This window comes from Talpa occidentalis, unplaced genomic scaffold (assembly GCF_014898055.3).
Source record: "Talpa occidentalis isolate TD23 unplaced genomic scaffold, MPIMG_talOcc4v2.1 talOcc4.11, whole genome shotgun sequence".
NCBI classification, from domain to species: domain Eukaryota; kingdom Metazoa; phylum Chordata; class Mammalia; order Eulipotyphla; family Talpidae; genus Talpa; species Talpa occidentalis.
The window spans coordinates 99,954,735-99,981,820 of NW_023601104.1; the positions used below are offsets into that span (position 1 = coordinate 99,954,735).

Genomic DNA, 27,086 nt, shown 5'->3' on the forward strand with positions numbered 1-27,086 from the left:
GCCCTGGAAGGGTCTACTACAGAGCCACTGGGGCACACAGGAGCAGGCAGCTGGGTGGGGCTGTCCGAGCAGATGTGGCCGTGCCTCTGCACAGGTCACCAGCTCTGTGAGCGCCCTTGGTGGCTCCAGGGTAACCGAGAGCTGCCCGGAGGGCACACGTTGCAAGAGTTAGTGGTCAGACACGACGCATGCATACCAGACACGCCCCCTCCCACAGGGCTGCAAGGCTCAGCAGACAGGAGGCGGGTGGGTTAGACAGCGCGGGCCATGCATTTTTCGGAACACTCACCTCTGACGAGGCGTGCACTGGGCTCGTGAATTCCTTTTTTTAATGCATGTGTGTTATTGCCTGGATGAGAGCGGATTACTTACAATTTAGAAGAGGAGGAGAGTTACGGAGAGAAAGGCCGAGAGAGATCCAGAGGTGGTTAGCGTGCGGCGGATGCTGAGAGTGTGGGGCGGCATTCTGGATGGCGGCCAGGATGCCAGGGGTTACTGAAGGAGGTGTTAGTAGAGGGACTGCTGGGGCTCTGGCCTTCGGGAAGGCCCCTCTTTCTGGCCAAATTCCACGGCTCTGTCCCACTGTGAGGAGCAGGCGTCCCCATGCCACGCTCCTCCCTCCGCACACGCCGAGCCCCTTCCTACTCTGGGGCCTCCACTTCAGAGCGAGGTGAGAACCGGCAACGCACGTGTAGAAGCAGCCCTGGGGGAGCGACTGGGCTCGCTGTGGAGTGGCAGCTTCTGAAGGGAGAGCCTGTCCCGGGCCGCCCAGCGGGTGACAGCACCCAGTGGAACGTCCGGGTCGGGGTGGCCCAGAAGGCAACTCGACCGCAGTTAACTTCCCATTACCTCAGCCCAAGGCCAGGTATTGCCACCCCTCCTGTGGCTCTAAGCCAAAGTTGGGGCTGGGCCAGGGCAGCTGGGAAAGGCCCCATCGTGAACCCATCTGCGGTCGGGTGGGATCCAGGCCACCTGACAGCCGGCAGGAGCGGCTGGGCCCCGGCAGGGGCAGCGAGCAGGGTAGCCGCCAGCCTCAGTCCTGGGGACCTTTTTGGGTGTAGTTTGATGTGAAAAATCTATGCAAGTTTTAGGGGAAAAACCAGACTATTCAACATGGAATAAAGCTGCAGGATGCGATGCTTCCTCCCCCCTGAAAAAGAGAAAGCTGGGCTGAGCTGACATGGTGAGCTGACTGTGTGACCGCTAAGAACACTTCAGTTCTCAACAGGCCAAGAGTCCCTGCCTGCCAGGAGGCTGGCTATAAAAATCTCCATTTTATAGGGAAACACCGAAACAGCCGCCTTCGACGTCCTCGGGTGGCTGACCATGACCTCCTGGAGGCCGAGGGCTGACCGTGTGAAGAGGAACTCGGGTCAGAGGTGTCCACAGGCCGCAGCTCTGGGCCCCTCACCCCTCCAGTTCCTGGGGTCCCGGCTGGCACCCCACGCAGGGCCTCTGTCCCCTTTATTCAAATTTATTCACCCCAATAAAAGCTGGAGGGATACCTATCTTTTCTCCTTTCCATATGCTTGGGGGGCAGTCCCACAACTAATTTTCTAGAAACTGTCCTGGACTTAGCAATTTGAGGGGAAAGAATGAACTTGTGGGGAGTCTACTTCCCACACAGAAGTGAGGGGGCAGTGCTGTGAGCACCCCAACCCGAACAGGCCCTCAGGGCAGCTGCTGCAGGGGTGCCAGGCTTCCTGCTAAGGAAAGCGGCGGAGGCCCCATCATGATGCACAGGAGGACGCCTCTCAGAGCACCGGGAATAGGTGTCCCCGGTCACCACCCGTGCCTTTGGGCTTCCCGGGTGGCACCTGAGGAAGTGTACGTTCTGCTGACCCAAATGACCTCCCTCTGGACTCTCTCCTCTCTGCCTGCAGGTCCAGAGGCCCTCAGGAGCACTAACCCCATGCAGGAAACTGGATAGGAATCAGCCTCTGTCCTGAGAGACTGTGTGTGGGGACTGAGGCAGAGGCCAAGGAGCCACTGTGTCTGTGGAGCTAAAACCCCAAACAGCAGCCACATGGTTCCCTCCCTTCTGAGGAGGTTGTCCTGGAAACTGGCTCTCCCCTGGGGCAGCCTGCTCGGTGTTTCTGCAACAGGACATAGCCTGCACTCTGCAGGCTCCTTTCTCCATCCCTCGTGGGCATGCCAGGCTGAGACCACACTGGACCTGCACCCCCGCCCCAGTAGGCCTCTTCCTGGCTCCTAGAGGGAGTCATCGCTCACTCCAGCACCTGGGACAGGTGCCCGGCTCAGGGTTTACCTGAGAAAGGACAGGGCATATATGCTCAAATTGCATGTGGGAGGAAGCCCCCACTCAGCGTTGAAGATTGGGCCAGGGCCAAGAGGACGGATTTCAGCTCCCACGTGTCCAGACACAGGCAAACAGGCCCCTCTGCACTACATGGTCCCAGCAGGCGCTTAACAAGGGGATTAAAGCTACCTGGAAGGGGACATGACTTCTTTGGGGTCACAGGGAAAGAGGGAGAAAGACCCTCAGGTGGCCAGTCCATGTTCTCAGCTGGTCAGGAAGCTTTACTCGCGCCTGAGGGGGACTGGAGTCCTGCTTCTCCAAATCTCCATTATTCAGGCTTTAACACGGGTCTCGAGTGGGGAAAGCGTGACCTCTCCCTTCCTGCCAGCTGCCCCCAGAGGACAGCACCTGGCAACTGGCTGGATCACGGAGACTCGAGAGCAACATCTCCAGCAGGCCTACATGACGCAGGAACTCGACAGAAATGACATTTCTGGGTGTCAGAAATGGCTCTGGACACCCACGACCCCCAGACAAGGGGCCACAGAGAAGCTGCGGACACCAAGACTGTGGTCCCGGGGGCAAGGCTTCTTGGGGGCTGGTCTGGGAATTCTCGCTCAGCAACGTGGCTGCCTTCTTAGCCCGACTGCCCCTCTGGGCAATGAGCCAGACATCCCTGCAGAACAGAGTTCTCCAGAACCGGGCTGGCACTTGCAAAACCATAGGGAGGCGCGAGCCTGCTCTGCCACCCTGCCTTCTCCACTGCCAGCCACTGCCTCCTCCACCCGGGTCAGGGACGGAGCTCACTGCATTTCAGAAAAGCCAGGCAGGCCTGGAGCCTTCCTCAGGAGCCCCGGGAAACCCCCGGGGACGGGACTGTGGCCTCTTCCTTCAGTCTTCTCCCAGATAAGCAAAGGCCAATCTGGGCAGCATCTCCGACACGCCTTCTCCCTTCTCATTTAAGGTCCTGCGACCAAAGGGAGGAGAGTGACCATTAAGGGGGAGAGTGACTGAGTGAGTGAGAGTGTGTGTGTGAGTGTGTGTGTGCGTGTGACGGGCGGTGAGTGGCGTCCGGACGTGGCTGGACCCGCTCCTGTCTGCTCAGCCTTACCTTGCCCCAGCAGTGGCAGGGAGGGGTCGTCAGAGCCACTGTCACAGTAGTCATTACCGTCCTCCAGTTCACTGTTCACCGTGTTGCCGTTGGCGATGGTCTTCTGTTTGAGTGTGAAAAAGGCCTGCATCTTCACGTTGTACCTGGAGGTCAGGTAAGGCAGGAGGTCAGACCTGCGAGGAGTGGGCGGCACCCACACCCGCACCTGGTGCACCCACGGCCAGCACAGCCCTGGGAGTGTCCGGAGGGGGCGGAGGTGGTCAGCTGGCCGAGCTCCTCACAGGAACCTCAGAACAATGAGTGGTCAGAGGGGCCTGATGCTACTGAGCTCTCAGCCGCTTCCTGGGCACCGAGGGGCCGTCAGCCCGAGACAAGCCTGAAGCCCACTCGCCCACGTCACAAGCCTGTCCCAGAAACAGTCGCTTGGGCCGGCTTCAGGGACAGGCTCGAAGCGGGGCCTACCAGGCCAGTCCTGTCTCCACGGCCGAGAGTTGCCTGGGGGGCTGCCTCCCTTATCTCCCATACACCCCTATCTCCCACGCACCCCTGTCTCCCACCAGGAGGAACCTCACTCCCTGGGGAGGCCCTCAGGCTGGCTGCCTCTCAGAACTGCGCTCCGGCACTCCGAGGAGAGCGAGTGAAGACAAGTCTCTTGCTGTTTGACAGTTTATCTCCCATTTTAACAAAACATGATGAATGTTTGAGAGCAATGTGGGGATTCGTTGTCTCATGAAACCGGGGTTGTTCTTCTCTGGAGTTGTCTGTGGAGGTGTGAGGAGGGAGAGGGTACCTGAATGCAGCTCAGCTCAGGGGTTGTTCTGTCTTTTCCTGTTAATTGTGGAACTATATATAACACACAATTGCTCTCTCAACTAGTTTCCACTGGGAAGCGCACAGTTCGGCAGCACGCACTGCTTCCGCAGCGCGAGGGGCCACCGCCATCAGCTACCTCCACGACGTCTTCAGTTGTCCCACAGGGAGCTCTGTGGCTGCTAATCAATCAATCGATGAATCGTTCCTACTCCCTCCCCGGAGCCCGGGGTAACCTCTCCTTGACTTTCAGTCTCTGTACTGGCTCCCTTGGGTCCCGCCTTTTGGCAGAATCACATCTGGCCTGTGACTGGCTCCTTTTTTTATATGCTCAAGCTCCATCCGTGTTGGGCATGCCAGGACTTCCTTCCTCTTCATGGCTGAATATTGTACCTCCGGGGTGGCTGTGAGATGATCTGACCTGAGCAGTTTCTGCAGGTCGGACCCAGAGTCTGCAGCCACAGTACTCTGAATGGCGCCCCCTGCAGTTGTGCAAGACATCCGTGAGGCATTTTATGAAGCCTGGAGCAGAAGGGAAGCTGCCTGGCTTTTTGAAGAGTGGCACTGAGTTATCAGGAGATTTATGGAGACAGCAAAAGAGTGGCCGCCCTGGAGCATGGAGCAGGAGCAGGGAGCAGAGCTGGGGAGGGGACTCAGCCTCCTCCTCCAGCCACCAGTCACCCAGCAGGGCTCCCCAAGCTGGGGCCTTGGAAAGCACCCCAGAACAGGGTCTGAACATCTCTCCCTGACGCCGGCTGCCCCCCAGCGGGCATCCACCAGAGGACTGGGCCTGGCCAGAGAACGCTCAACAAAAGGCTAGAAGGACATGGGACAAGGGGTCAGAGAGCCCGAAGGAGACAAGAAAGGGCACTTACTTCATGATGAGGATATAAAACACATACAGGATGATGAGCACCAGGCCTTCCCACCTCAAAGAGAGAAAGGAGGGCGATGAGAACCAGGGAGCCAGGGCACTGCAGGCTGGGTGTGACCAGCCAGGCGTGGGGACCCAAGTAAACAGGGTGAGCCCACCCAGCCCACGACCGCCCTGAGAGCGGAAGCCCCCGTGGTAACAGACAGGGAGTGGCTCCGTAGGGCTCAGGAGGCGTTTCCCCAGCCATCCAGAAAAAGGAGGGGCCAGGCCCCCCCACATCCCAGGACTCACAGGGCGGGGTAGCCTGGAGTCAGACAAACTTTATCCTGAGCCCCTGTGATCACTGCAGATTCTGGTCAGGGGCCAGAGAAGCAGGGACACAGGCTTTCTGGGCCAAACACTGGGGCAGGGTAGGGCAGAGGGTCTTTCTGGAATGAACAATCACTACCATCTTGCAGATGTACCACCTAACTCCACAGGGTATGGGGATTTTTATTGCTCTGACCACAAGCCTGAGGAGGCACAGAACTTTAGTTTGTTCACCTGATAAATATGTACTAAAGGGCCTGCTATGTGCCACCCTGGCCTATAGGGTTTTCTGGAGGTTCTTCCTTTGCTGACACAGAACTCGCAGACTAGAGTGCACAGGGACTTGTGATAACCTGAGACCCTTCCCCACCAATTTTACCTAAAGTTGAGGAAAATGAGACACAAGAGTGGAGAGGTTTACCAGCCCAGGGTCGGGGCCCCCGTGGTACCAGAACCAGGTCTCTCTGGGACGGTGGCACGCACCCATTTATGTCAGCCGTCCTGAATAGAGTCTCGCAAATTACCACATACAGGATGCAGAGCCTCAGTCACGGCCTCGAGGAGAAAAGCTATGGCTGATGAATGCCACATGTATTCACAGCGTGTAAGATAAAGTAGAAATAACAACCTTTACTTTAGAAGTTTGTATTTAATGTTTCTTAAGGAATCATCTCCTACTTCAATGTCATAAAGATGAGTCCCTATATTTTTTTCTAAATTATTTTGAAATTTTTGCTTTTTACAGTGAGGTCTTTAATCAGCTGTAATTTACTCTTCTATATGGTGTGAGGGAGGGGTCTGAGGTTATTTTGTTCTATGTGGATTCCTAATTGTCCCAGCAGTATCTGAGACCCCCTTCTCAAACTCACTGTTTTTACATGACACCTGTCATATCTCCCAGCCCAGAAATGGGCCCATGACTGGGTCCTCGGTTCCATCATCCCTACTGGCCTTGGTTTATCCCTGTGCAAAATAACACACTGTTGCCTTCTTTTCACTTGATAATATATCTTGGTATCTGGCAGGGTAGGAATATTAAGGGGTAGGAATTTTAGTGTCAAATATTAATAGTTGGCACTAAAAGTATAAATAGAAGCCCAATTGCTTAGAATAATACCCCTTTTACTTCACAAATCCATATGCTCATGTTTGTAAAAATAAAGAAGGTTTAATGAACCCAACAAACAAGGATGCTAACAGAAAAGGATCCACAAGAAAAACTTACCACACAATCTCTTCATCATATATGAACTGGAAGGCAAAAGGACACAGGAGGGGAGACATATTTATTACAAAACAAAAACAAACACAGACCCCTAATCACCCAGGGCTGGCTCACATCAGCTTGTTATGTGTTTAATAGAAAACTGCACGCCTTTCTCTATTCCTGGGGTTCCTTTTTTTAAAAAAAGATTTATTTATTTATGAATACAAGAGCTGGGGTACAGGCCAGAAGTGGTGGGGTGAGAGGATTCACCAGAGACAAAGTGGGGAGCAGAACAGGCAGGCTGACCAAAATACACTGCTGAGGGGAGCAGCAGGCGAGTCAAGAGAGGTCTGCTGCACCATGTGGGTTTCTCCCTGACTGGCCGGGGATCTAACTCATGCTGCAGAGGCTGCAGACAGCTTCACAGTGCGGTGCTTAACCCCTTGCACCACCAGGGAGGCCCCATGCCTGGGGTTCTCGAAAGGTAGGTCAGCAGATTCTCAACATATGGCCCCAGCATAGTGTGGGCTCCCAAGAGAAATGTCTAGGGCTTTGTTATAGTGGTCGTCACTGCTGGGGGCCTGTCCTCATTCATGCAACAGAGTTGCTAAAACCAAAAAACTTATAAAGATATATGTGTGGACCTTCCTACATATCTATCAATTACCTCTCTCTCTATCATCTATCTACCTTCCTTTCTGTCTTCTGTTTATCCATCATGTCTATTTGTGTGTCTGTGTGTGATGGGTGGGGCAGGTGTATCATTTTCTTAAAATAAAGAATAACCCCTTTGGAAGGACCCACTTGTACCATCTGAATGGAGATCGGGCTGACAGTGGGGATGTACGGTTTCCTAAGAGGGCACTGACATTGTCTAAAGGCCCCACCAGGATCCTCCCCAGGAGACATGGGTGAATGGTGCCTCCATGGTCTACAAGATGACACCTGAGACCATCCCAGCCTGGCCTAGTGTGGACAGGAAGTTGGAAGGGCCGCATCCACCTATCTGATAACAGAGACACGAGGGTCCCTACGTGTGATGTCAGGAGAGGAGGGGTCAGGGCTATTGTCTGGACTTGGCCCCAGTGTACCCCCTCTTCTGCTTGTCACAACATGTGACACACACAGGATCTGCTTTGGGAAGCTACTTCCCAGAAGGCCATCCTACCAGGCATGCTGTCACGTGCCCCAACAGAGGGGAACCCAGAACCAACATCCGGGGAACTCGAGGGACACTCAGGGGCTCTGTAGAAACATAGGGTTTCTACAACCCTATGGAGGCTGCTGGTGTTGAAAGGCCTTGAGCCTGGAACACGTGGAGTAACTCCACTGGAGAAGCTTTCCACTCTTGGCACCAGTCTTAATGTCCTCATAAATATTCAGGAAAGCCGGGGGAGAAAAAGACATGAGCCTACAGCTTAACTCCATTGTACAGATCAATATACTTTTATGTAGTTTTAATAAATACTTAATTTTCTAGGGAGACAACTGTCATGCAAATGGAGAGACGATAATATTGGGCTCTGTTTCGAAGGAGTCGTTCATAGTTCTGGGAAATCGTCATCCATGTTGTTGGCACCACTCACAGGACTGAGTGGAGGAGCCAACCCAGCCCTCCCACCCACGTGCACTGACAGCTGTCAGGCTTGGGGGGGTTCCTTTGGGGGTATCCGTGACTGTATTAGGTGTTCTAATCTATGTTTACATTTGGGAAGATGTGTTCCTTTATTATAAATGGCTGTTATTTGTCCTTTATTGCAGAGTTTGAGCACATTCATTTAATTTTTTAAATTACGTACAAGTAGGGGCCTCCCTGGTGGCACAAGGGGTTAAGACACAACCTATGAAGCTGTCCACAGCCACTGCAGCACGAGTTCGATCCCCAGTCAGGGAGCTACCCACACAGTGCAGCAGACCTCTCCTGACTCCCCGCTGCACCCCATCAGCAGTGGATTTCGTAGATCCACCTGTTCTGCTCCCCACTCTGACTCTTGTGAATCCTCTCAGCCCCCACACCTCTGGCCTGTACCCCAATTCTTGTATGCATAAATAAATAACTCCTAAAGAAATAAAAAAATAAATTGTATACAAGTAAATTGTTTGAGCTCCAGCTCATTTTCAGGGGGGTTGTGGCAGGAGGTGGCCCCAGTGATCCACCACTCGACACTCATGTCCCTTTGAGTGTCCTGGATCTCAAACCTTGCTCTAACAAACAGGATGTGGCCAATGGGACGGCTGTGGCTCCCCAGAGCAGCCTGCAGAGGCTTCCAGCCCGGTGCCTTCTCGCCCTTGCTCTTTGGGAAGCAGCAGCCAGCACGAGAGCCGCGCTATGGGACAGCGCGCCAGTGCCACGCCAGCAAGCCTGTAGGTGAGTGTGCCCGCCCGGGGCAGCCGGGAGATGCCCACAGCCAGCCCACGCCTGTGAGCACCTGGGGCCGGAGGACTCAGCTAACCCCCGGCCCCAGCTTCTGATCCCCTAAAAATGGGAGCCACCCACATGTGTTGTTTGGAGAGGTCATTTGGGGAACCTGGTTACACGCAGCAGAAAACGGAGACCAGGGACATGTGGGGCATGTATTTTGAGGTCGAGGCCTGTCACTCTTGGACACACACCATTCTCTAAAATCTGGGCACCCCACATGCACCTGCCCCCTTGCAGATGACCTTCTCTCACGCGGGGGGCCTCTAACACTCCTTTGGGTGGAAACCACGCCCCGGAGGACAGCACGATCCTTGGCAGTAAGTAGCGGGGTCATATGCGTCACCGTCACTGTCACAGGCCAGGGAGGCACCCAGGCATCAGGGATCCCCGCCTTTGCTTCTCTCCGTCCTCCACTCTGCCCCTGCTCCCCGCTGGCCTCTCTTTCCTGCTCACGGCTGTGAAACCGGGAATTCTTCCCAAGTCCAGGGCTTGAGTTTTAACTGCTTTTGCTTTCTCAAGGCCTTTCTGCCTTTTCAGTGGTCTCTGGAGTCACCCGACCACCACACTGCCGGGTGTGAGGTTGGGGGGTGGGGCGGCATGGGGGTGGGGCTGGACTGGGGTGCTGGGGACAGGGCGGCGGGAGGGCACTCACGGCAATGAGCACGATGACGGACAGGGTGTAGTACACGGAGTCCCGGCACACGGCCCACCACGTCAGACGGACCACCTGCCAAGGAAAGGGCACCAGCTGCTGTGAGCTGGGGAGACTGGGGGACACAGCTACTGGGGGATCCCACTGCCCCAGACACCAGCAGGTATAGGGACACGCCCATGGGGCACCTCCTAACTGTGCCGCCAGAACCAAACCCTGCCTGGCTACTCAAGACCACCCTTTGCCTGCGCTGCATCTGGAGAACGAAGCAAACCATGGAATGTTCTTAAGCAATGGCAAAGCTGCCTCTGCCCCTCCAAGGTAACAACATCGTGTGCTGTGAGCAGAAGCCCAGGGCCAAGGCTGAGCCAGAGGTGCTTGCTCCCCCCGTCCCCACCCTCATGCTGGAATCTTCTGGCAGTAACTGGCTGCCCACCTTTATCTCCCTTGGTCCGGAAGGGCTACCCATGAGCCTGACTCTCTGAGGTCAAGTCAAATATCCCATGGGCCTGAGGACCAGGGGAATGCTAATGGGGTACCGACAGGAGGCCAGCTTCATGCTCCTGCGGAGAGGCCAAAGGCGGGTCCCAAAGACCCCTGGGATCTAGTGCAAGGTCAGGGTTGCAACAAGCGCCTCTCAAATATTTACTTTGTCAAACGAACTCTCACCCTTGGACTGGCCCAGAGAGTTGGGGCTCCTCCTGCTGTCAGAGCCCCACACGGCTGGAGAGGGCAGGAAGGCCAGACGTGGCTGTGATACGCAAGGGAACAGGGGCAGAGGGGAGACCCTCCTTCAAAGTGACGGTCTCCTAGGCTGGGCCTTGGGCTCCCGGCCTCTATCCCAGCGAGAGAGAAACCACTGACCTGCCCGGCGAATAAGCCACAAACTCCGATTATACACAGGATGTTGAAGACAGCGGAGCCCACGATGGTGCCAACCCCGACGTCCCCGTGGGTGATGAACACGCCTGCAAAGCAGCAGACGTGAGCCCTCATCTGCCAGGACCGGATGCCCACTCCTCAGACCCAGGTAGCTGTGAGCGGAGCCCCTTCCCCCCCGCAGCCAGAGAACAGAACTCCTGCCCTGGGGTGAGAACCAGAGAGGGGGAGGCGTCTGCAGGGACCACACCCCAGTCCCCTAGTGGGGGGAACCACGTCTGATCACGCGCCTGCTGCAAGATCTACCCACTGGAGGGATCCACTCCATGTTCTTTAGTATAGTCAGGGGACTGTGCAACATCGTCACACTCTAGAACACCCTCACCACCCCCAGAAGAAACCCCACAACCAGGAGCACCCCACTCCACGGTGCCCCTCAAACCACTCATTTACAGTGTCTTCTCGCCCATTTCAGAGCTGAGAAGACGGAGGCTCGGCGCTGACCAAGGCCCTCCCTGCTCCGGGGGCCCGGCTCCAGGCTCCTCGGCCCCCGTCTGTGCTGGTGGGATTTCTTACCGATGATGGAGGCGAACAGCTCGGGGGTGGAGCTCCCTGCGGCCATGAAGGTGGCTCCTGCCACGTCCTCGCTCAGATGGAGTTTCTGAAACACATGTGACCACAGGCCTCAGGCTGGGACGCGTGGTCGGTGAACACGCCACGGGGCCCTGCACGCAGGGGAGTCAGCCTCTCTCCTGGCGGCCTCCCCTCCCGGCCCAGGTCCCCTGAGCACACGCTCCTGCCGCATCACCGGGCGCCCAACCTGAAACCCCACCCCTTGCCCGTCTGTCAGTCTGCTGGCTCCCTGAGGCCCTGTGTCGCCCCCAGAGCCAGCTGCTCCCAGATAGGCGAGGTGTCTGGCTGTCTGTTACTAGACATGAATCACACAGTGAGAGGCTGAGGCCCACGGACGCGCCTTCTCCCTGCGCCTCGGGGCGGGGGCTGGCTTCTCCATCTTTGCTCCCCAGCGCCTGAACAGGGAGCGTGGTGCTTGGCGAGGGGGTCCGTCATCTGGTGGGCCTCAGCTCCAGGGCAGACCCTGGGTACCAGGGGCCTCTACATATAGGGCTGGGGACCCAAGGCCTGGGGCCAGCCCGCCTCTTACATTCCAGAGGCCTCCTCCATGGCCTGCCTGATATCCCGCAGCTCACTGAGGCACAGACCCAGAGGGCCTGCCCAGGTTGAGGCAGCGGGATCAGGCAGGAAGTCTAGCTGGCAGGGCTGTGTGTGGGCACAGAGTCCCAGCCTCTGATCTGGAATGCAGTGCTGGAGGCTTTGGAGGCTGGGAGCAACTGTGGGATTCTGGGTGCACAGGAATGCCAGCCTGCAGGTGCCCACCAGTGGGTTGCAGACCTCTCAGCAGGCTGGCCCAGGGTAGGGTTCAGCCTCCTCAGGCTTTACCCACAGCATGCCCCGGCCGTGCAGGCTCCGGACTTGGCAGATGTGGGGTTGGGGGGTCACACCTCTGACCACCAAGATGGACGCTGGTCACCTTTACCCCCGCAAAGAGGAAGGTTCCACAGAAGAGGGCCTGTCACCAAAGCATCTCTAACAATTTACAGCAGAATCTGAACCTTTCTACCTCATCCCTGCTTTGCCTGGACTATACCTCCCTCCCGGAAGGCTCATCCCCTTCCCTTTTCTGCTTGTAGAAATTCTTCTACTTCTGAAGCCTGGACCAAATGCCACCTCCTCCATGAAGCTTTCCTGGGTTTCTCTCCAACAGAGGCATTCCCTCTCTCCTTCGGCTCCTTGATCCTATGATGCTCTCACTGGGTCCCTGACATTGGTCTTGCCTATAGGGACAAGACCATCATCCTACTCAACTGTGTGCTTAGGGAGACATGTCACCTTGGGGTGACATGGGCTTCTGTTAGCCCCAGAGTGGGAACCCCATTGCTGTGAACCCCAGGCTGTCAGTCTAGTGGGGACCAGGGTGCATGTTCTGTGAGGACTGGTTGACCAGTTTTCCCTGGGGATCCCCACGACCACACACGGTAGTCCAGGTTCTTGAATTGAACCTCCTGCCCTGATATCCCCAGCAGTCAGGGGTCTTTTCCTGAGGGTCCCCACTCTCTTTCTCTGGCTGGATTCTCTAAATGATACAGATCTGTATACTGGCGAGCGAGGTGCGAGGTAGGGGTGGTGAGGGGTGGCAGGGGGAGCAAGGGACATTAGGGCGGTGGGGGAAGGCCGGAAACCCTGGTCAAGAGCGATGGGCTAAAGTGCCTGCCCTTTACAAGTTGCCACTGTAAATGTCAAACAATATGGCTTCAAAGAGCCGGAAGGTTTCACAGGGTGAAGTCTGGCAAAGCCTGCAACAGTCTGCACACAGTAGGTACGAAAAACAGAGGTGGTTTTCCTTCCTTGGCCAAAAGGCAAAAGTAAGGCACAGCAGAGAAATTGCTTGGGGCCTTGCGTATGAGGATAAACAGGAACAGAAAGTGAAAATTCATTAATTACCAGGAGAAAGTGTCAGCCCGCACAGGACAACGGCCGCTGCAGCTTGGCATCCTCCGGGTACACAGATCCCCACCTGGCATTTGCCACCTGAAGCTGGTTATCGGGAATTCTCCCAAATAAACCAGGTTTAGCTCGACCGCCAATACCTGCCGTGGAGCACGGCCCCTGGGTAATGACTGCACACTGGGAGACTCCCCCTCAGTCTCTGGGAGAGGATGCCACTGCCAGCTCTCATCACCGGCGTGTGCCCCACGCAGGTCATCTCTGCCTGGCACCCACGCGCCATGTCCTCACTCACCGCCAGCCCCTTCCCAGACTTTCCAAGGGGTCCCAAGTGCCTCCACGTACCTCACAGATCTTCTCTAGAGATGGAACAAAGAAGTCGTCACATACTATGGCCAGAGCATAGAACATGTACAGAGCCTGCCAAGGAAATGGAGACAGAGTGTGTCAGCAGGTGCCGCCGCCTGGAGCCATGGCAGGACTGCACCCAACCACCTGCTGGGGCAGACGCCAGTGGACAGAAGGGGCCCGGGAGGAAAAGCCCAGCATTGCAGAGACTTGCTCTCTCGACCGTCTCAGACAGGGAAACTGAGGCTCAGGAGGAGAAGTAACTGGCTGAGCAACAGGGGGCACTGAAACTCTGGCCGCATGATCATGTGCTCTTTTCTTTCCACTTAAAGCAGCAGCTCTCTCCCCAGCACCAGAGCAGCCCACAAAAGGCAAGACCTAAACCTTAAGGGCCAAGAAGGAACAAATTCAGAACTATCCCTTTAAGAGCTTAAAATAATAAGCATCCTGGGCCTCCCTGGTGGCGCAGGCGGTTGAGCGCCGCGCTGTGAAGCTGTCCGCAGCCTCTGCAGTGCCGGTTCCATCCCCGCCCGGCCTCGGAGCAACCCACATGGCGAACAGACCTCTCCTGTCTCGCCCGCTGCTCCCCTCAGCAGTGTATTTCGTCAGTCTGCCTGTTCTGTTCCCCGCTCTGGCTCTGGTGATTCCTCTGGCCCTCCCGTGCATCTGGCCTGTACCCCAGCTCTTGTACAAATAAAATAAATCTTTAAAAAATAATAATAATAAGTATCCTGGGCCTCCCCAGTGGTGCAGGCAGTTGAGCACCGCACTGTGAAGCTGTCTGGAGCCTCTGCGGTGCGGGTTTGATCCCAGCCTGCCAGGGAGAGACCCACATGGCATGGCAGACCTCTCCTGTCTCCCCGCTGCTCCCCTCAGCAGTGTTTTCGGTCAGTCTGCCTGTTCTGTTCCCCGCTCAGTCTCTGGTGAATCTTCTCACCCTCCCGCACATCTGGCCTGTACCCAAGCTCTTGTATAAATAAATCTTTAAAAGATAAAAAATAATAATAATAATAATAATAAGCATCCTGCTTAGCGAAGTCTCCATTTATCAGGTGCCCAGGCCCTACTCTAATGAACACCTATCTGGGATCTGGCATCTCCCGGGGCCCTCCTTAGTCCTGGCAGACGTCACGAGCCATTTGCGCAGGGAGGTTCACAGAACAGGGTGCAGCGTCCAAGGCTGATCCTGGGAATCAGGGTCATGTGACTTTGTGATCAGTCACATCTCTAGGCCTAGTTTCTCCTGCTGTTTAGTGATAGAGTAAGATGAGATCAGGACTTTTAAAATGGTTTTATAACAGAACCCTCCCTGCCCCGTCTGACCAACATGGCTTTACGGAGCTCCCCCGGCGTGCCTGGCGTGACGCCAGCCCTCGGGACACGCGGTGGGAAATGCCAGGAAAGGCCTCTGCCTCCTGTCACGTTCACAGGGTCGGTCTCTGTAACTGCTGGGAAGCAGCAAGTGCAAGGTCACCGGTGCAGGTAGGACAGCACGGGAGTGAGGGGGAAAATGGAGGAGGCCAGAGTGAAGGGAGCGGCAAGGACCAGGGCCCAGAGGAAGGAGATGGAATTTTACACTAAACGCTGGGGGAAGCCATTTCTTTCTTCAAATAAAAGGTGCCACAGATGCCTGGCTCACAAGAGGGACACCCAGCCAGGCGCCTTCGTCAGAACAGTGTGACACTCCAACAACGTCACAAGGGATCATGGTTAAATACCGTGGACAATGACTCTGTTTTGGCCAAGGCACTCAAAGCAGGTTCCAGGCCTGGCTGCACCTGGCTTTGACTCTGTCTTTTGGGAGGAAGCAAAAAGGAACAGATACTGAGGGTGGCTTGAATAAAGGTCCTGGCTTGAACTCCCACCTCCAGAAATTTCCACCAACATCATCTCCCAGGCAAAGTGTGTCCCGTGAAGTCCAAGGAGCTCTGGCTCCCCTGATCCCCTAGAAACACCGAGAGCTGCAGACAAAACTGGCTCCAAAGCTCGAGCCTTGTCTTGCTCTAACGAAGGGGTCAGCAAACTTTTTTCAAAGGGCCAGGCAGTAAGTACCGTATTTTTCAAAGGTCACAGTCTCTGCTTCAGCCACTCTGCTGCTGGAGAACAAGAGTGCTCATAGAATGGGCGGGCTTTGTTCCAATAAAACCTTATTTATAAAAACAGGCTGGATCTAGCTCTCTGGTCATAGGTTCCTAACTCGTAGTCTAATGGGGTCCTGCGGAATTCCGGAGGTGCTCTCAGGTTCACGAAAGAGGTCTCGTGTCAGTCACACCAGGACTTTCAAGAGGCAGGGCCACAGCGTGGAAGCCCTAGTCAGCAGACTCACATCCCCTGTGTGAAAGGGGAAGGAGTGGGGACACCAGAGAGGCAGGTGGTGACAGCTCCATTATAGAAATAATAGACAGGCCGGTCACTCATGCCTCAGCCTCATCTAACCTTCATTTTCCTTAATTGTTCGTCCTGTTAATTAAAACTTCACTCGTTCATTATTCTCCGGTGGTTACTATCTATGTGAGAGTCCCAGCTTTCACTTTCTTCGTTATTTTTTGCAAAGACTAATACTTGGTTGGGTTTAAACAGATAAGCAGATGGTGCCGGGTGGCTGGGAAACCTAACCGGTAGGAAAATTTGCTGTGATTGATCCAAAGTAGAAAAGCAGACCGTGACCAGCTTCATTTCCCGGCAGCATACAACAGGGTTGGCAAGCTTCTTCTGCCAGGAGACAGACAGTAAACACTTTAAAGCTTTGTGGACCATGTAGTCTCGATCACGACTACTCAGCTTTTTGCCACTGAAGCGCAAAAGCAGCCACAGGTGACATAGCTGTGAGCGAAAGGGCTGGTTCCAATAAAACTTTATTGACAGAGATGGGCCATGGTTAGGGCTGGAGTTTGCCCGGCCCCATCAAAAAAGAGTGACTTTTACCTGTAATTTGGGTTTGAACCCACTATTCCTTTCTGAATTGCCCCTCGAATGTCACCATTTGTCATCAAGGCCAATACAAAGGGGGGGTGTTCTGAGGAAAAGTGCACCCACATTTAAACTCTAGTTATGTTGAGGTGGCAAAATTGGGGGGGAATTTGTGGAAATTAGGAGAGTACTTTTTTTTTTAATAGTAAGAATTGAAAGACAGTACTTATTGCATGCCAAGCCATGCCTGGTGCCCTTGGCCCACATTCACTCATAGTTAGGACATCTGGGATGGGCACCTTGCTCACTTTATGAAAGCAAAAAATGAGGCCAAGAAGACTGGCTCTGGGGCCCTGGCTGTGTGGCACTGAGCAAGGCACCAATACCGTTAAGGTGCTTCGTGGGTGACACTTGTCAGCACCTAGAGAGTGGGGGAAGTATCTCCTTCCATGCTTTTGTGCGTTGAGCCTGGGCACGTATCTAACACTTAGGGACGCCCCCTGTGAGGCCACTCACCCCGAGGATGTGCAGCAGGACGGCTCCGTGCTGTCGCTCCTTGTTGGAGAACAGGTCCGTGGGGAACTCGTGAATGGCTGGAAGACAAGAGGACACCAGGGAGTTAGTGATGGGTGGGCCTCCCCATGCACCGGCCTCCCCATGCACCTCGCTGAGGCCTGGCAGCCCAAGGAAGGGCCCTCCCGGCTTCTGATGGCCCAGGCCAGAGCCCAGCTCTTTCCCGAGGCCAGGCAGACCCGCACTCTTAGGGAAGAGATATTCTAGCACCTTAGAGTTGACTGCGTTTCACACACGCCTTCGGTTTTATATTAAAATGTATGAAGCATTCATGCCCAAGGATGGCCATGGTCAAAAGGACTGATAATAACAAGGCAGGTGAGGGCGTGGGATGCGGGAGCCTTGTTCCCTGATGGGGCACAGCCCTTTGCAAAACAGCCTGGCAGTTCCACCAAAGCTTAAAGAGAGTTAGTTACCACAGGACCCAGCAGTTCTGCCCTCATGTGTCTGTCCAAGAGATAGGAAAACAAAGAGGCATAGAAAATGTGCACACAATGTCTACAGCATTTGTAGAAATGACCCAGACGCCCAGCAACGAGTGAATGGACACATGAAATGGGTCTGTTCAGACAACGGACTGTTTCCTGTCAATGAAAGAAGTACTCGCACGCACTACAAATGGGGGAACCTTCAAAACATTCAAAGTGGAAGAAGCCAGTCACAAAGACCACACACTGTAAGATTCCATCTACAGAAAATGGCCACAACAGCCAGATCACGAGACAGGTAGATTGGTGGCTGCTTCCTGGGTGCTGGCAGGCATAGGGGTTTGGGCGGTGACATCTAAGGGGTGCAGGGTTTCTTTGGGGCAAATGGAAATGCTCTAAAATTGTTTTTGTGGTGTTTGCAAAATTCTGAATATACTAAGAACCAATGAATTGTACATTTTAACTAGGCGAATCGTACGTTACATGAATTATAACTCAATAAAGTTGTTACCCAAACCAAGAAAGTATAAAAATGTCAAGACATCAAAGAGGAAAATCAGGGGAGGCCCCTTGTTCATCAAAGTCCTCTCATCACATTCCCAGCAGGAGCCCCCCAACAGGCTTCAGTGTATGCTCGGATCTGTTACAGGCAAAAGCCACCAGCAGCCAGGCTGAGGCCTGGGACGTGGGTCCCGGGCGAGGGTCAGGCCCCACCTCGTGCTGCCAGGTTCAGAGCCCGGCTCCAGTGTGTATGGGCTGCGTGTACAGGGCATGACCTCTTTGTGCCTCAGTTTTCCCATCTGTAAAATGGTGAGACTGATTTTCATGTGTTACGTTTACATCATTTCAAGCTTGTGGTGAACCCAGGATTCTGGAATATTCTTCCTGTGCCATTGCCAGATTGAATCCAAGGATGGAGAAGCCTAAGAAGCAGGCTCCGTGAAAGGAGCGGGGGAGATGCTGGGGACCCCTAAGGCATGCGGCGCTGAGACAAGGAAGACACCAAGGCGGTGGCTGTACGGACTGGGACTCTTTCTCGTGTCTGTGAAACTATGTCTGGGGACGGACTAGATTAGGAAAAAAAATAAATAAATAACCTGATAGTGCGGAACCTTGGTGGTAAATATGTGCCGGGACAAGGCCACATGCTGAGAGAGTGCTTCACTGACTAGTAATTAACCTGGGGGGGGGGCTGCTTGTATCAATAAACATGAGTTGCACCGGCACTCGGGACGCTTGAGCACGAATGAGAGGCCTTGCGTCCCCGGCTCCCGCCTCTCTCGAACTCTACTTTGCGTCTATCACATCTCGATAATTTCCTCGGCTCAGTCGGATTCCTCTCTCAACCCTGTTCACCGGAGCTGGACTCCGGCAGGTAAACGTATCCCCTCCCCTGGGGTCACTCTGGCGCCTGCTCCCCTCGCCCTCCAGGTGCACAGGTGTGCTGTGAAAACCCTCCCAGCCTGTCCAGGCCCACTCGCGCCGTCTCTCAGGCTCACCTTTCCCCCACATGCATCTGTCACTCCAGATGGGGGAAGCTGAGCTTCCAAAGGGGTGAAACGATACTGTGCGGGTCAGGGATGGCAGTGCAGTCACTAGAAACAACTCCTGACGCCCAGCTGAGCTTTCTTTCAAGGGTCACACACGGAGCAGGGAAAATGATCAACAGGAGGTGAGGCTCGGGTCTGAAGCAGGACCGGAGAGGAGGGCTGAGAGCACGGCGTCCCGTGAACCCCAGGCCCCTCAGGTGCTGAGTGTGTTCCCACTGGCATCTTGGTCACGGGTCATAGGTCACAGGGCCGCCCCTTCGGCCCCGAGAATACATTGCCATTCACCATCCTGGATGGTGGGTTACCTGCATTGGGAATCAGATGCCCACCCCTGCCACCCTCGTCCCCCACAGGGAGACTGAGCAACTCATTTGCTTGGGCATCAGGATGCTCGTGGGTAAGGGAGGGATGATTCCTTCTTGCTCCCCATTCGAGGGAACTGATGGACTCAGTCCCACACCCCAGCTCCCCAGCTCTGGTCCTCAGACTGGAAGCATCTGGAAGGCAGGATTCCACACTGCCCTGGAGTCCATCCTTAGTACCCTGTCCAGAACTTGCACACAGTAGGTTTTCAATAGTCCTCGCCAGTCAACTGAATAAGCACTGGCAAAGTACTAACAAGATGCAACCTGCATCATCTCCAGCTCTCAGGATGCTCTCACTGTCCTTGCAAACCTTGTAAATACCTCGAGGGTCACTGGCTCGCAGTGGGCACTGGATAAATGCTTGTAAATACACTTCCAGACAAAAATTCCTCCTCTGGAAATATAACTTGGCCCCAAGCTCTGAAAGTGACGGTTTCTCCCTTCTATGGAAACCTTTCTGCTTTTTAAGATCAGATTCTCTCAATAAGACATAGAAAACAGTTCCCCAGACACCCAGAAAACGCTCCCACTTTAAAGCAAGCAGCATTTAATGAAATATATAATTCGTTCCCTTCTTCTCTTGTTTTCCTGAAATCAAACTTCCTTAATAGAATCGCTGCTGTCAGTTCAAGGGCAAGGATCTGCTTCAAGGCTGTCAGCTCAGAGACAGAGACTATAAAAGGGAGACACTGGCATTCCTGTGCCCAGGGCCTTGTTTCCAGGGGAAAAGCTGCCATCCGGGCTATCTCAGTGCAGATCAAAAGACATTTCTGCCATGAATATTCGAGACACTTCCTGATTCCCCAGACCAGACGGTGAGTTACCCAATCCTGGGAATTCTTTGAAAATTAGAACAAAGTCAGGCTGCCTCTCTGCCGTGAGGACCTATCACTGGCCGCCGCAGGGAGGGAATGTGGGTTATTCATGGCTTTGTCCTTGGTGGGAACTCGCATCTACTGGCTCGGCCACGCGCCTCGCTTTGCAACCTCAGGTCCACGCTGGGGGCTGTGGAGAAGAGTGACCGCCATCCAGGGCTTAATATGCCCGCAAAGACAGCCAGTACTCAGCAGAGCTTCCAGCAGCTAACGGCCCATTACCCAGCCAAGTCTTCCAGACACATCCTGAACCCACGAGGCAGGGACTATCGCCGCAAGCACCCTGCTTTCCAGAGGAGGACGAGGAAAGGGGTCCACTCTGGGCCCCCAGAATACAAGTCAGGACCCCCCAGGGCCCCTCTGTACCTCCTGGAGTTAGGGGTTGCCTTTAACACAGATGGAGGGAGATGGAAGACCTAGACTGAAGACCTCAACTGCCCACAAGCTGGGGGGCCCCAGCTGAATGGCTTAACCTCTGAACCTCTGTTGACCGCGCGCAATCTGCTGCTGCTCAAGGTGCTGAAGAGTCAGGGTTACGGGTGCACGGCAGGTCCTGGCAAGGAGGTCAGAGGCCGGTGCGGGCAGATGGCTGCCCACCTCCTCGGCTGGCAGCTGGCAGCTGAGACCAGTCCATTCCCCAGGGCACGACTCAAATCCTGTAGAAACTGGGGGTGGGGGGTGTAGGCCCCAAGCATGCGTGGCAGGAGCTGTGTCCCTCCCACCAGCAGCAGCAGCGACAGCTCAGGAGTGCGGGCAGCCCACACGGCTGCTCGGCCAGGGGCTTTAGAAACAGACGACAGGGTTCAGAAGTGTCCGGGCCCTTGTTAATCCCCACAGGACCCAGGCGAGTGTGTGACACCGAGTGGGGGTGACTTCACCCGGAAAAGGGGAGCGCGACAGCACCTGCCCGCCAGCCCAGGGAGGCAGGGCACTCTGAGGATGGCAAACTCACAGAGCCCGCCTTCCACCGGGCTTCTGTGCCCAGGGCTCCAGGGGACACGCCAGGGGTGTGAAAGAGAAAGCAAGACCAGCATGGTGGGGAAAAGAGAGGTTAGACCGGCTGCAGGAGGGTGTGCTTGCTGGGCGCGATGCTGATGTTAGAGCGGGGCTGAGCCCGCCCTGTCTGCGCCAGTCCCCACGGGAGGAGGGAGGAATCCCGGGGCCTGCACACGAGGGCACGCCTAAGCCTTTAAGCTGCAGAAATCCGGGGGTGGAGGGCGCAGGGCGAGGAAAGAGATGTGGAGCCAGACTTAGGAAACCTGGGATGATCCCAGCGCCCTCCACATGGGGCTGCGTGTGGGGGAGCCTGGGGAAGTGGGGGAGCGAGAGCTGCTAACACCAGAAGCCATTCCCCACTCTGCTTGTAAGGAATCTTCCCTGTGGGCCTCGAGGCCCAGAGCTGGCTTCCCCACCACGCCTGGATCTCCACACAGTCCTCGCCACACACCCCAGGAGGCGGCCTCCATTCCCTCCCGTGTGCCATTTGCTGCCAGACGCCTACCTGAGCAGGGAAGGGAAACCGCTAGATCCCTGGGGACAAAAGCACCCCCCTCCTCACCACCAGCTAACCCAGTTCTCTAACACCCCATAAACCTCCCTTGGAGCCCCTGAGGCGCACTTGACCTTTTCTGTCGACACACAGTTACATGATGATGCCATTACATCTCAGAAACCTTGAATTAGTGTTGCCCTTTCAAAGCTCATACTTTCGCCAACATTGCTGCTTGTGCTCAACATGTATTAATTTGTTCAACAAGTATTTACCGGGTCCTCTCTGGGAACAGCTGGGTGAGGCCCAGAGGCCGGTGCATTGTGAGCATCCCCACATCTGGCAGCTCTTTGATCGGAGGGTGAGTCGTCTCCCAGGGAAAGTCAAAGCTATTCGGAAAGTGGTGGGTTGTCGGGATGCCAATACCCTCCTCCCGGAGCACAAGCTGATGTGAGTTCCTTGAACATTTACCATGCGCCAGCCCTGAGCGAGGTCCTGACCCCGCAGGCGAGTGCCAGAGAAGTGGGAAGCGTGCTGTGGGGGTGAGGCGTGAACCACGTCGAGGTTACAGACCTGGGTAGGGGGAACAAGCCCACCTCAAGGTGGGCTGACAGTTGTGTTGCTAACTTTTTGCAGCCCTTAATCTGTTGTGTTCTGGATGAGGCTATTTAGGGAGGCAACAGAGGCTCTGAGAGGCTAAAGAAATTGCCTACCATCCCACAACCACCGCTTGGCCCAGGGGAGACAAGAACCCAAGCCGAGGCCAGTCAACACCAGGCTCTGTTCTTCTCCGCATTTGTCCCACAAGTGCACATCTCGGGGCTGAGGACTCCTTCGCCCAGGAGCAGACTGGGTTCCCAGCAGCTCTGAGGCCCAGGCAAGGAGTCACGCTCTTGCATGGAGGGATGCACTCTGCATGTGGCAGGCCGCCTCCACTTACGGCCCAGCACCCGCCAGACAGAGGTCTCGGCCCTTATTCCACTGCCCAGGGGAAACTCGTCACTCATCTGCCCTGACCGCCTCGAAACAGTTCATCACTTGGACCCCTGCCTGTTCATGCACAGCGAACACAGGTGTTTGTGTTTATCCACCACGTGCCCGGCCACCTTCCTCTCCCCACCACCAACATAGAGTAAAATTCATCCTCTGGGGTGTGGCCCGCTCTGGTTTTGGGGAATGCACTGCACTGTGAATCCACCACCAGGCCCCTGAGCCAGAATATTCCCATCGGTCCCCAAATTGCCCTGTGCTGCCTTTATGTGGACAAACCCTCCCCACCGCAAGCCCTGGCGACCACGGATGTGCTTCTGTCCCCTACAGCTTGTATCCTTCCCAGAATGTCACATCAATGGCATCACAGAACCTACAGCGTTCAGGGTCTGGCTTCTTCCACTGAGCAAAATACATGAAGAATCACCCACATTATCGTGTCATCCACCTTCCCGCAACACGCTCAGTGAGTTCCTTGGACCCCACACTCTCCTCTCTTGCTCAGTATCCTTTAAAGGGTTCCCTCCTCTGGGGACCCCAAATGCTGGTTCCAGGGGCTTTGCCCCAAGACTCTTCTCCATCTACACATTCTCCCAGGTGCCCTGGCTTGAGCTTTCTAGTCTCTGTAGACTTCTCCCAAATCTCAACCTTTCCTGAGTTCAAGTAGTGACATACCCAACTCCATGGCCATTCTATATAGAACCTTAAACCTGACGCCACGTTGGTCTGCAGGGAAGAAACACTGGCACGGTCCTGGACGACCTCTCCTCCCGCGGACCCCACGGCAGGGAGAGGCCAGCTGGCACTCTCCCGCAGCACCCATGACAACTTCCTTCCATGAACCTCCCCTCCAGGACAGCAGACAGCACAGCACAGTCACAGACCCAGGCCTGCGGCCTGGTCCCCAGAACCTGCCCCTCCATGCAGCTGGTGTCCCGAATGAGGAGGCCCTGTCGACCTAGGGGGTTCAGGGGCAGGTGGGTGCGCTCCTGCCGGCTACCCAGGCCACAGAGATGGGCGCGTCCAGAGGTTCTCCTGGCGACAGCATCCCTCTAACCACATAGGAGGATTTAGAATATGACCACCCCATGTCCAGCTCCTGCTCCTTGGGCCCTTCCTGCAACTTCGGAACTACCTAATTCCCTGAATTAAATTCCTTTCTGCTGAAAATGCAGAGAATGGCTTCTGTTTACTGCACTGAAGGCCCACTCGTAGGCTCCGCCTCCCCAGCCAGTCCTCCACAGGCCCCGGCCAGCTTATGCCTGAGCAGCTCTGCGCCATGCTCCTCTCTCCAGCTCCTGCTGCACCTCTCAGCAGCCCACTGTGCAGCCCTCGCCGCTGCCCATGTCCACTCGCAATCTGCTCCTTTCTGGTTTCCACCTGGCTGCCAGACCACATTTTCCAGGAGCACTTATGGCCTTGAACTCTTCGACTACTCTCAGGATAAGTGCCTTAAACCCTGGTCCCTCCCCCCAATTTCACCAGCCTCACCATACCACCTTGCTCCCTCCCCCGGGATTGCTCGGTGAGCTCCTGGGTCCTGGTGCGAGGCTGGTGCCAGGCAGGGGTTCAGGAAATGCCTGCTGAGTGATGAGCCCTGGCTTTGCATCTTCCTCTGACACAAACCTGAGCCTCTGGATGAGCTCTGCCCAGAAAGATGCCCAGGACACGTCTGAGCCCAGACCCTGCACACGGACGGGGTTGCTCGAGCTGAACTCCTATTCGAGGCTGATCTTTCTTAAACCTTTTAATTAGTCGATTCTCTTCGGGGAATATAAACTGTGAATTGAATTCTTCAAAAAAGAAAAAAATTGCCTCAAAACAGGCCAATCTCTCTTTGCTTTCTACCCTGGTTAAAAATAGTCCCGCATTCTAAGCCCTGACGTTTATTCTGAAACGATGAAGCTAGACTGGAAGGCTGAGAAAGTCATTTAAATAGCTTCCAATTTCTATCATTTCCACTTACGTGTTTTAGAAACCTCCCAAGTGCTAGGAGTCTAAAGCAAAAAATCGTGATTTTTCTCCCAATTCTGTGGTTTAAAATAACTTTGCTAAGAATTTTATACCTTTCATGGGCAACAGTTGGAATGTCGAGGTTTTATACCTCATGTCCCAAACAGGAGTAAAAATAATTAGAGTCAATCATTGGCTTACCCAGCATGAAAAGGAGTTTAGGATCTTATGGTTCTTTTTAGTACATTCCAGAGAGATTAAGCCCCTTGAAAAATAAAAATATGAAGGCAACAGCCAGCAGTGCGGTTGCGTTCTCCAACAGCAATCCTGGGGGGTTTATGGCTGGAAGAGACCCCAGAAGCCACACGGGCCAGCTCTTCATCAGAAAGAGGAAGGAGCTTCTCAGACTCAGAGACAAGGTTTTCTCAGCCTGCCTTGCCATACCCCTCTCTCCCCACCCGGGACGTGAACGTCCATGTCCCACCGCTGAGAGCCACGTGACTTTTTTCCCCAAGAGCAGATATATTCAGGGTCACCACTGGGGGATCTTACTCTTACAGTTTGCTTGAAAACATTTTTTTTTTTTAATTTTGCATGAAGCTATTTTACTCCATAACTGGATAACTGCACCCCAGTCTAAAGAAAGACTTTACACATCAAAATAAAATACAATCACTATAACTATTTGGAAAAACTATTGAACGGTCTAGTGTAGCAGTCTAGTATTATCATTTTGTTTTTTAATTTGTGCCCCACCACCGTTCCTTTAATCCTCTTGTTTGTTCCTCCCATCTGTTCCCCTTAACCTTAGAGCCCTTGTGCTGTTTGTTCATGTCCACAGGACTTGGTAAGTATTTTGCTTTGCCGAATCGTCTGCCATATAAATGCCTAGTATCTGTCTTTGTCGTTCTGACTCGTTTTATGACACAGAGTTCCCTCTAACTCCCTTCATTTTGCTGAAAATGGTGGCATTTTGTCTTTCTTGTGGCTGTAGCGTATTCCACAGTGGATGGGCCACATCTTCATGATCCAATCGTCTATCAGTGGACATGAAGGTGACTTCCACGTCCTAGCCATTGTAAATAGTGCTGCAGTTTCACTGTAAAACATGTATTTTTGTGTGTATTAATTAACCTCCCATGCCCAAGGTGTCATTTATATGATGCCCAAACACAATTCACACCTAGCTCGGTAAAGGAAATCAACACCTCAGGGCCAGGGCACAAGGAACTTTCTAGAATGACAGAAATATTCTAGATCTTAATGGGAGTGGTATTTACATGGCCATATACATTGATCAAAACTCAAACTGTACACTTAAAAATCTAGTTTTATTGTATTGAAGCTACATTTTACTGAAGAGACACCTGTCAAACTTCCCTTATGGAAGAAAAGGGAAGCACATTTGTTATGCTGACAAACTTTAGAGCTCCCGCTGGATTCCTCAGCTCACAGTTTCCATGGCAAGGAGGATATTAACAAGCACCTGGCCACATCCCACACAGGTCAGCCTTGAGGCCACCTCCCTGGGAAGAGACCAGGAACAGGCCGTCTCTGCTCCTCACTGCTGCACACAAGGTGGGCTCCTCTGGGGAAGCCGGGACTCTGCCTGTGGTCACCCATCATGTGGCGACCCACAGAATGAGACCTCGCTGTCACCTGAGCCATGGAGCTGTGGCCCATGTAAGAACAAAACCCTTATCACCCGGGACCAGATCTCATATCACCCTGTGTGTTCTCAGCCAGCAAAGGCAAGAGTGACACTTAATCGGGGCCATGAGTCATTTTGAGTTGTCTGGTCAACCCGCAGCAGCGTTCATTGTCTGGCGAGACCACAGGACCAACAATCCGTGAAAGTTGCAGGGATGGCCTCTATGTTGAGCGCTGTCCTGGGTGGGCTCTTTCTCTAGTGGATGCCCAATGTATCCCCTGCATGTGCTTCAGAGGTGCACATGCCAGGCCATACCTTGTGACTTACAGCAGCAGGAATGTATTCCCTCTCAGTTCGGGCTGGAAGTCCAAATAGGGTAGGTTCTTTCCAGACTCATGGAGAAACTACTCCATGTCTCTATCTTCTGGTGACAGCTGGCAATCCTTGGCTTACAGATCCAGCACTCTCATCTCTGCCTCCATCACCACGGGGCCTCTCTCTGTGTGTCTCTGGGTCTTCTTGTGGCATAACCCCAGGCGTGGGGTTTAGGGCCCCCCAACTCCACAAGGACCTTATCTTGACTAATTATATCTGCAAAGACCCTAATTCCAAATGCGGTCACATTCACAGATACCATGGGCTGGGACTTGAACACCTTTTTTTTTGGGGGGGGGGTGGTTTACAACTCAACCCACAGCAGTGGGTTGTTCACCCAGTGGGCCTGTGATCGAGGGCACACAGGCGCAGGAAACAGCTCCAATCATGAGCGCTGAAGAAACACAGCAATGGTCGCTATCCAGGCTCTGGTTTGCCCAGGAGAGCCCTGATTCATAGCTGCCATCTGGCATGATAAATAGTGCCCTTCCCTCTCACAAATGCTGCACTTTGGATGACAAATTTCATGGCT

At 54.3% G+C, this 27,086-nt stretch overlaps 1 protein-coding gene across 1 annotated transcript in view; it reads right to left on the reverse strand.

The window, feature by feature from the left end:
* The window catches only part of SLC24A4 (solute carrier family 24 member 4), a 129,959-nt gene that overhangs the window by 32,450 nt on the left and 70,423 nt on the right, over positions 1-27,086 (reverse strand). Inside the window, exons 3-10 of the mRNA XM_037504026.2 lie at positions 16,822-16,898; positions 13,393-13,467; positions 11,101-11,185; positions 10,510-10,613; positions 9,646-9,720; positions 6,590-6,615; positions 5,057-5,110; positions 3,372-3,514 (exon numbers count right to left, since the gene is read on the reverse strand). Of these exons, the coding sequence (XP_037359923.1) occupies positions 3,372-3,514; positions 5,057-5,110; positions 6,590-6,615; positions 9,646-9,720; positions 10,510-10,613; positions 11,101-11,185; positions 13,393-13,467; positions 16,822-16,898 (639 nt within the window). The remainder of the gene's footprint in view (positions 1-3,371; positions 3,515-5,056; positions 5,111-6,589; positions 6,616-9,645; positions 9,721-10,509; positions 10,614-11,100; positions 11,186-13,392; positions 13,468-16,821; positions 16,899-27,086) is intronic.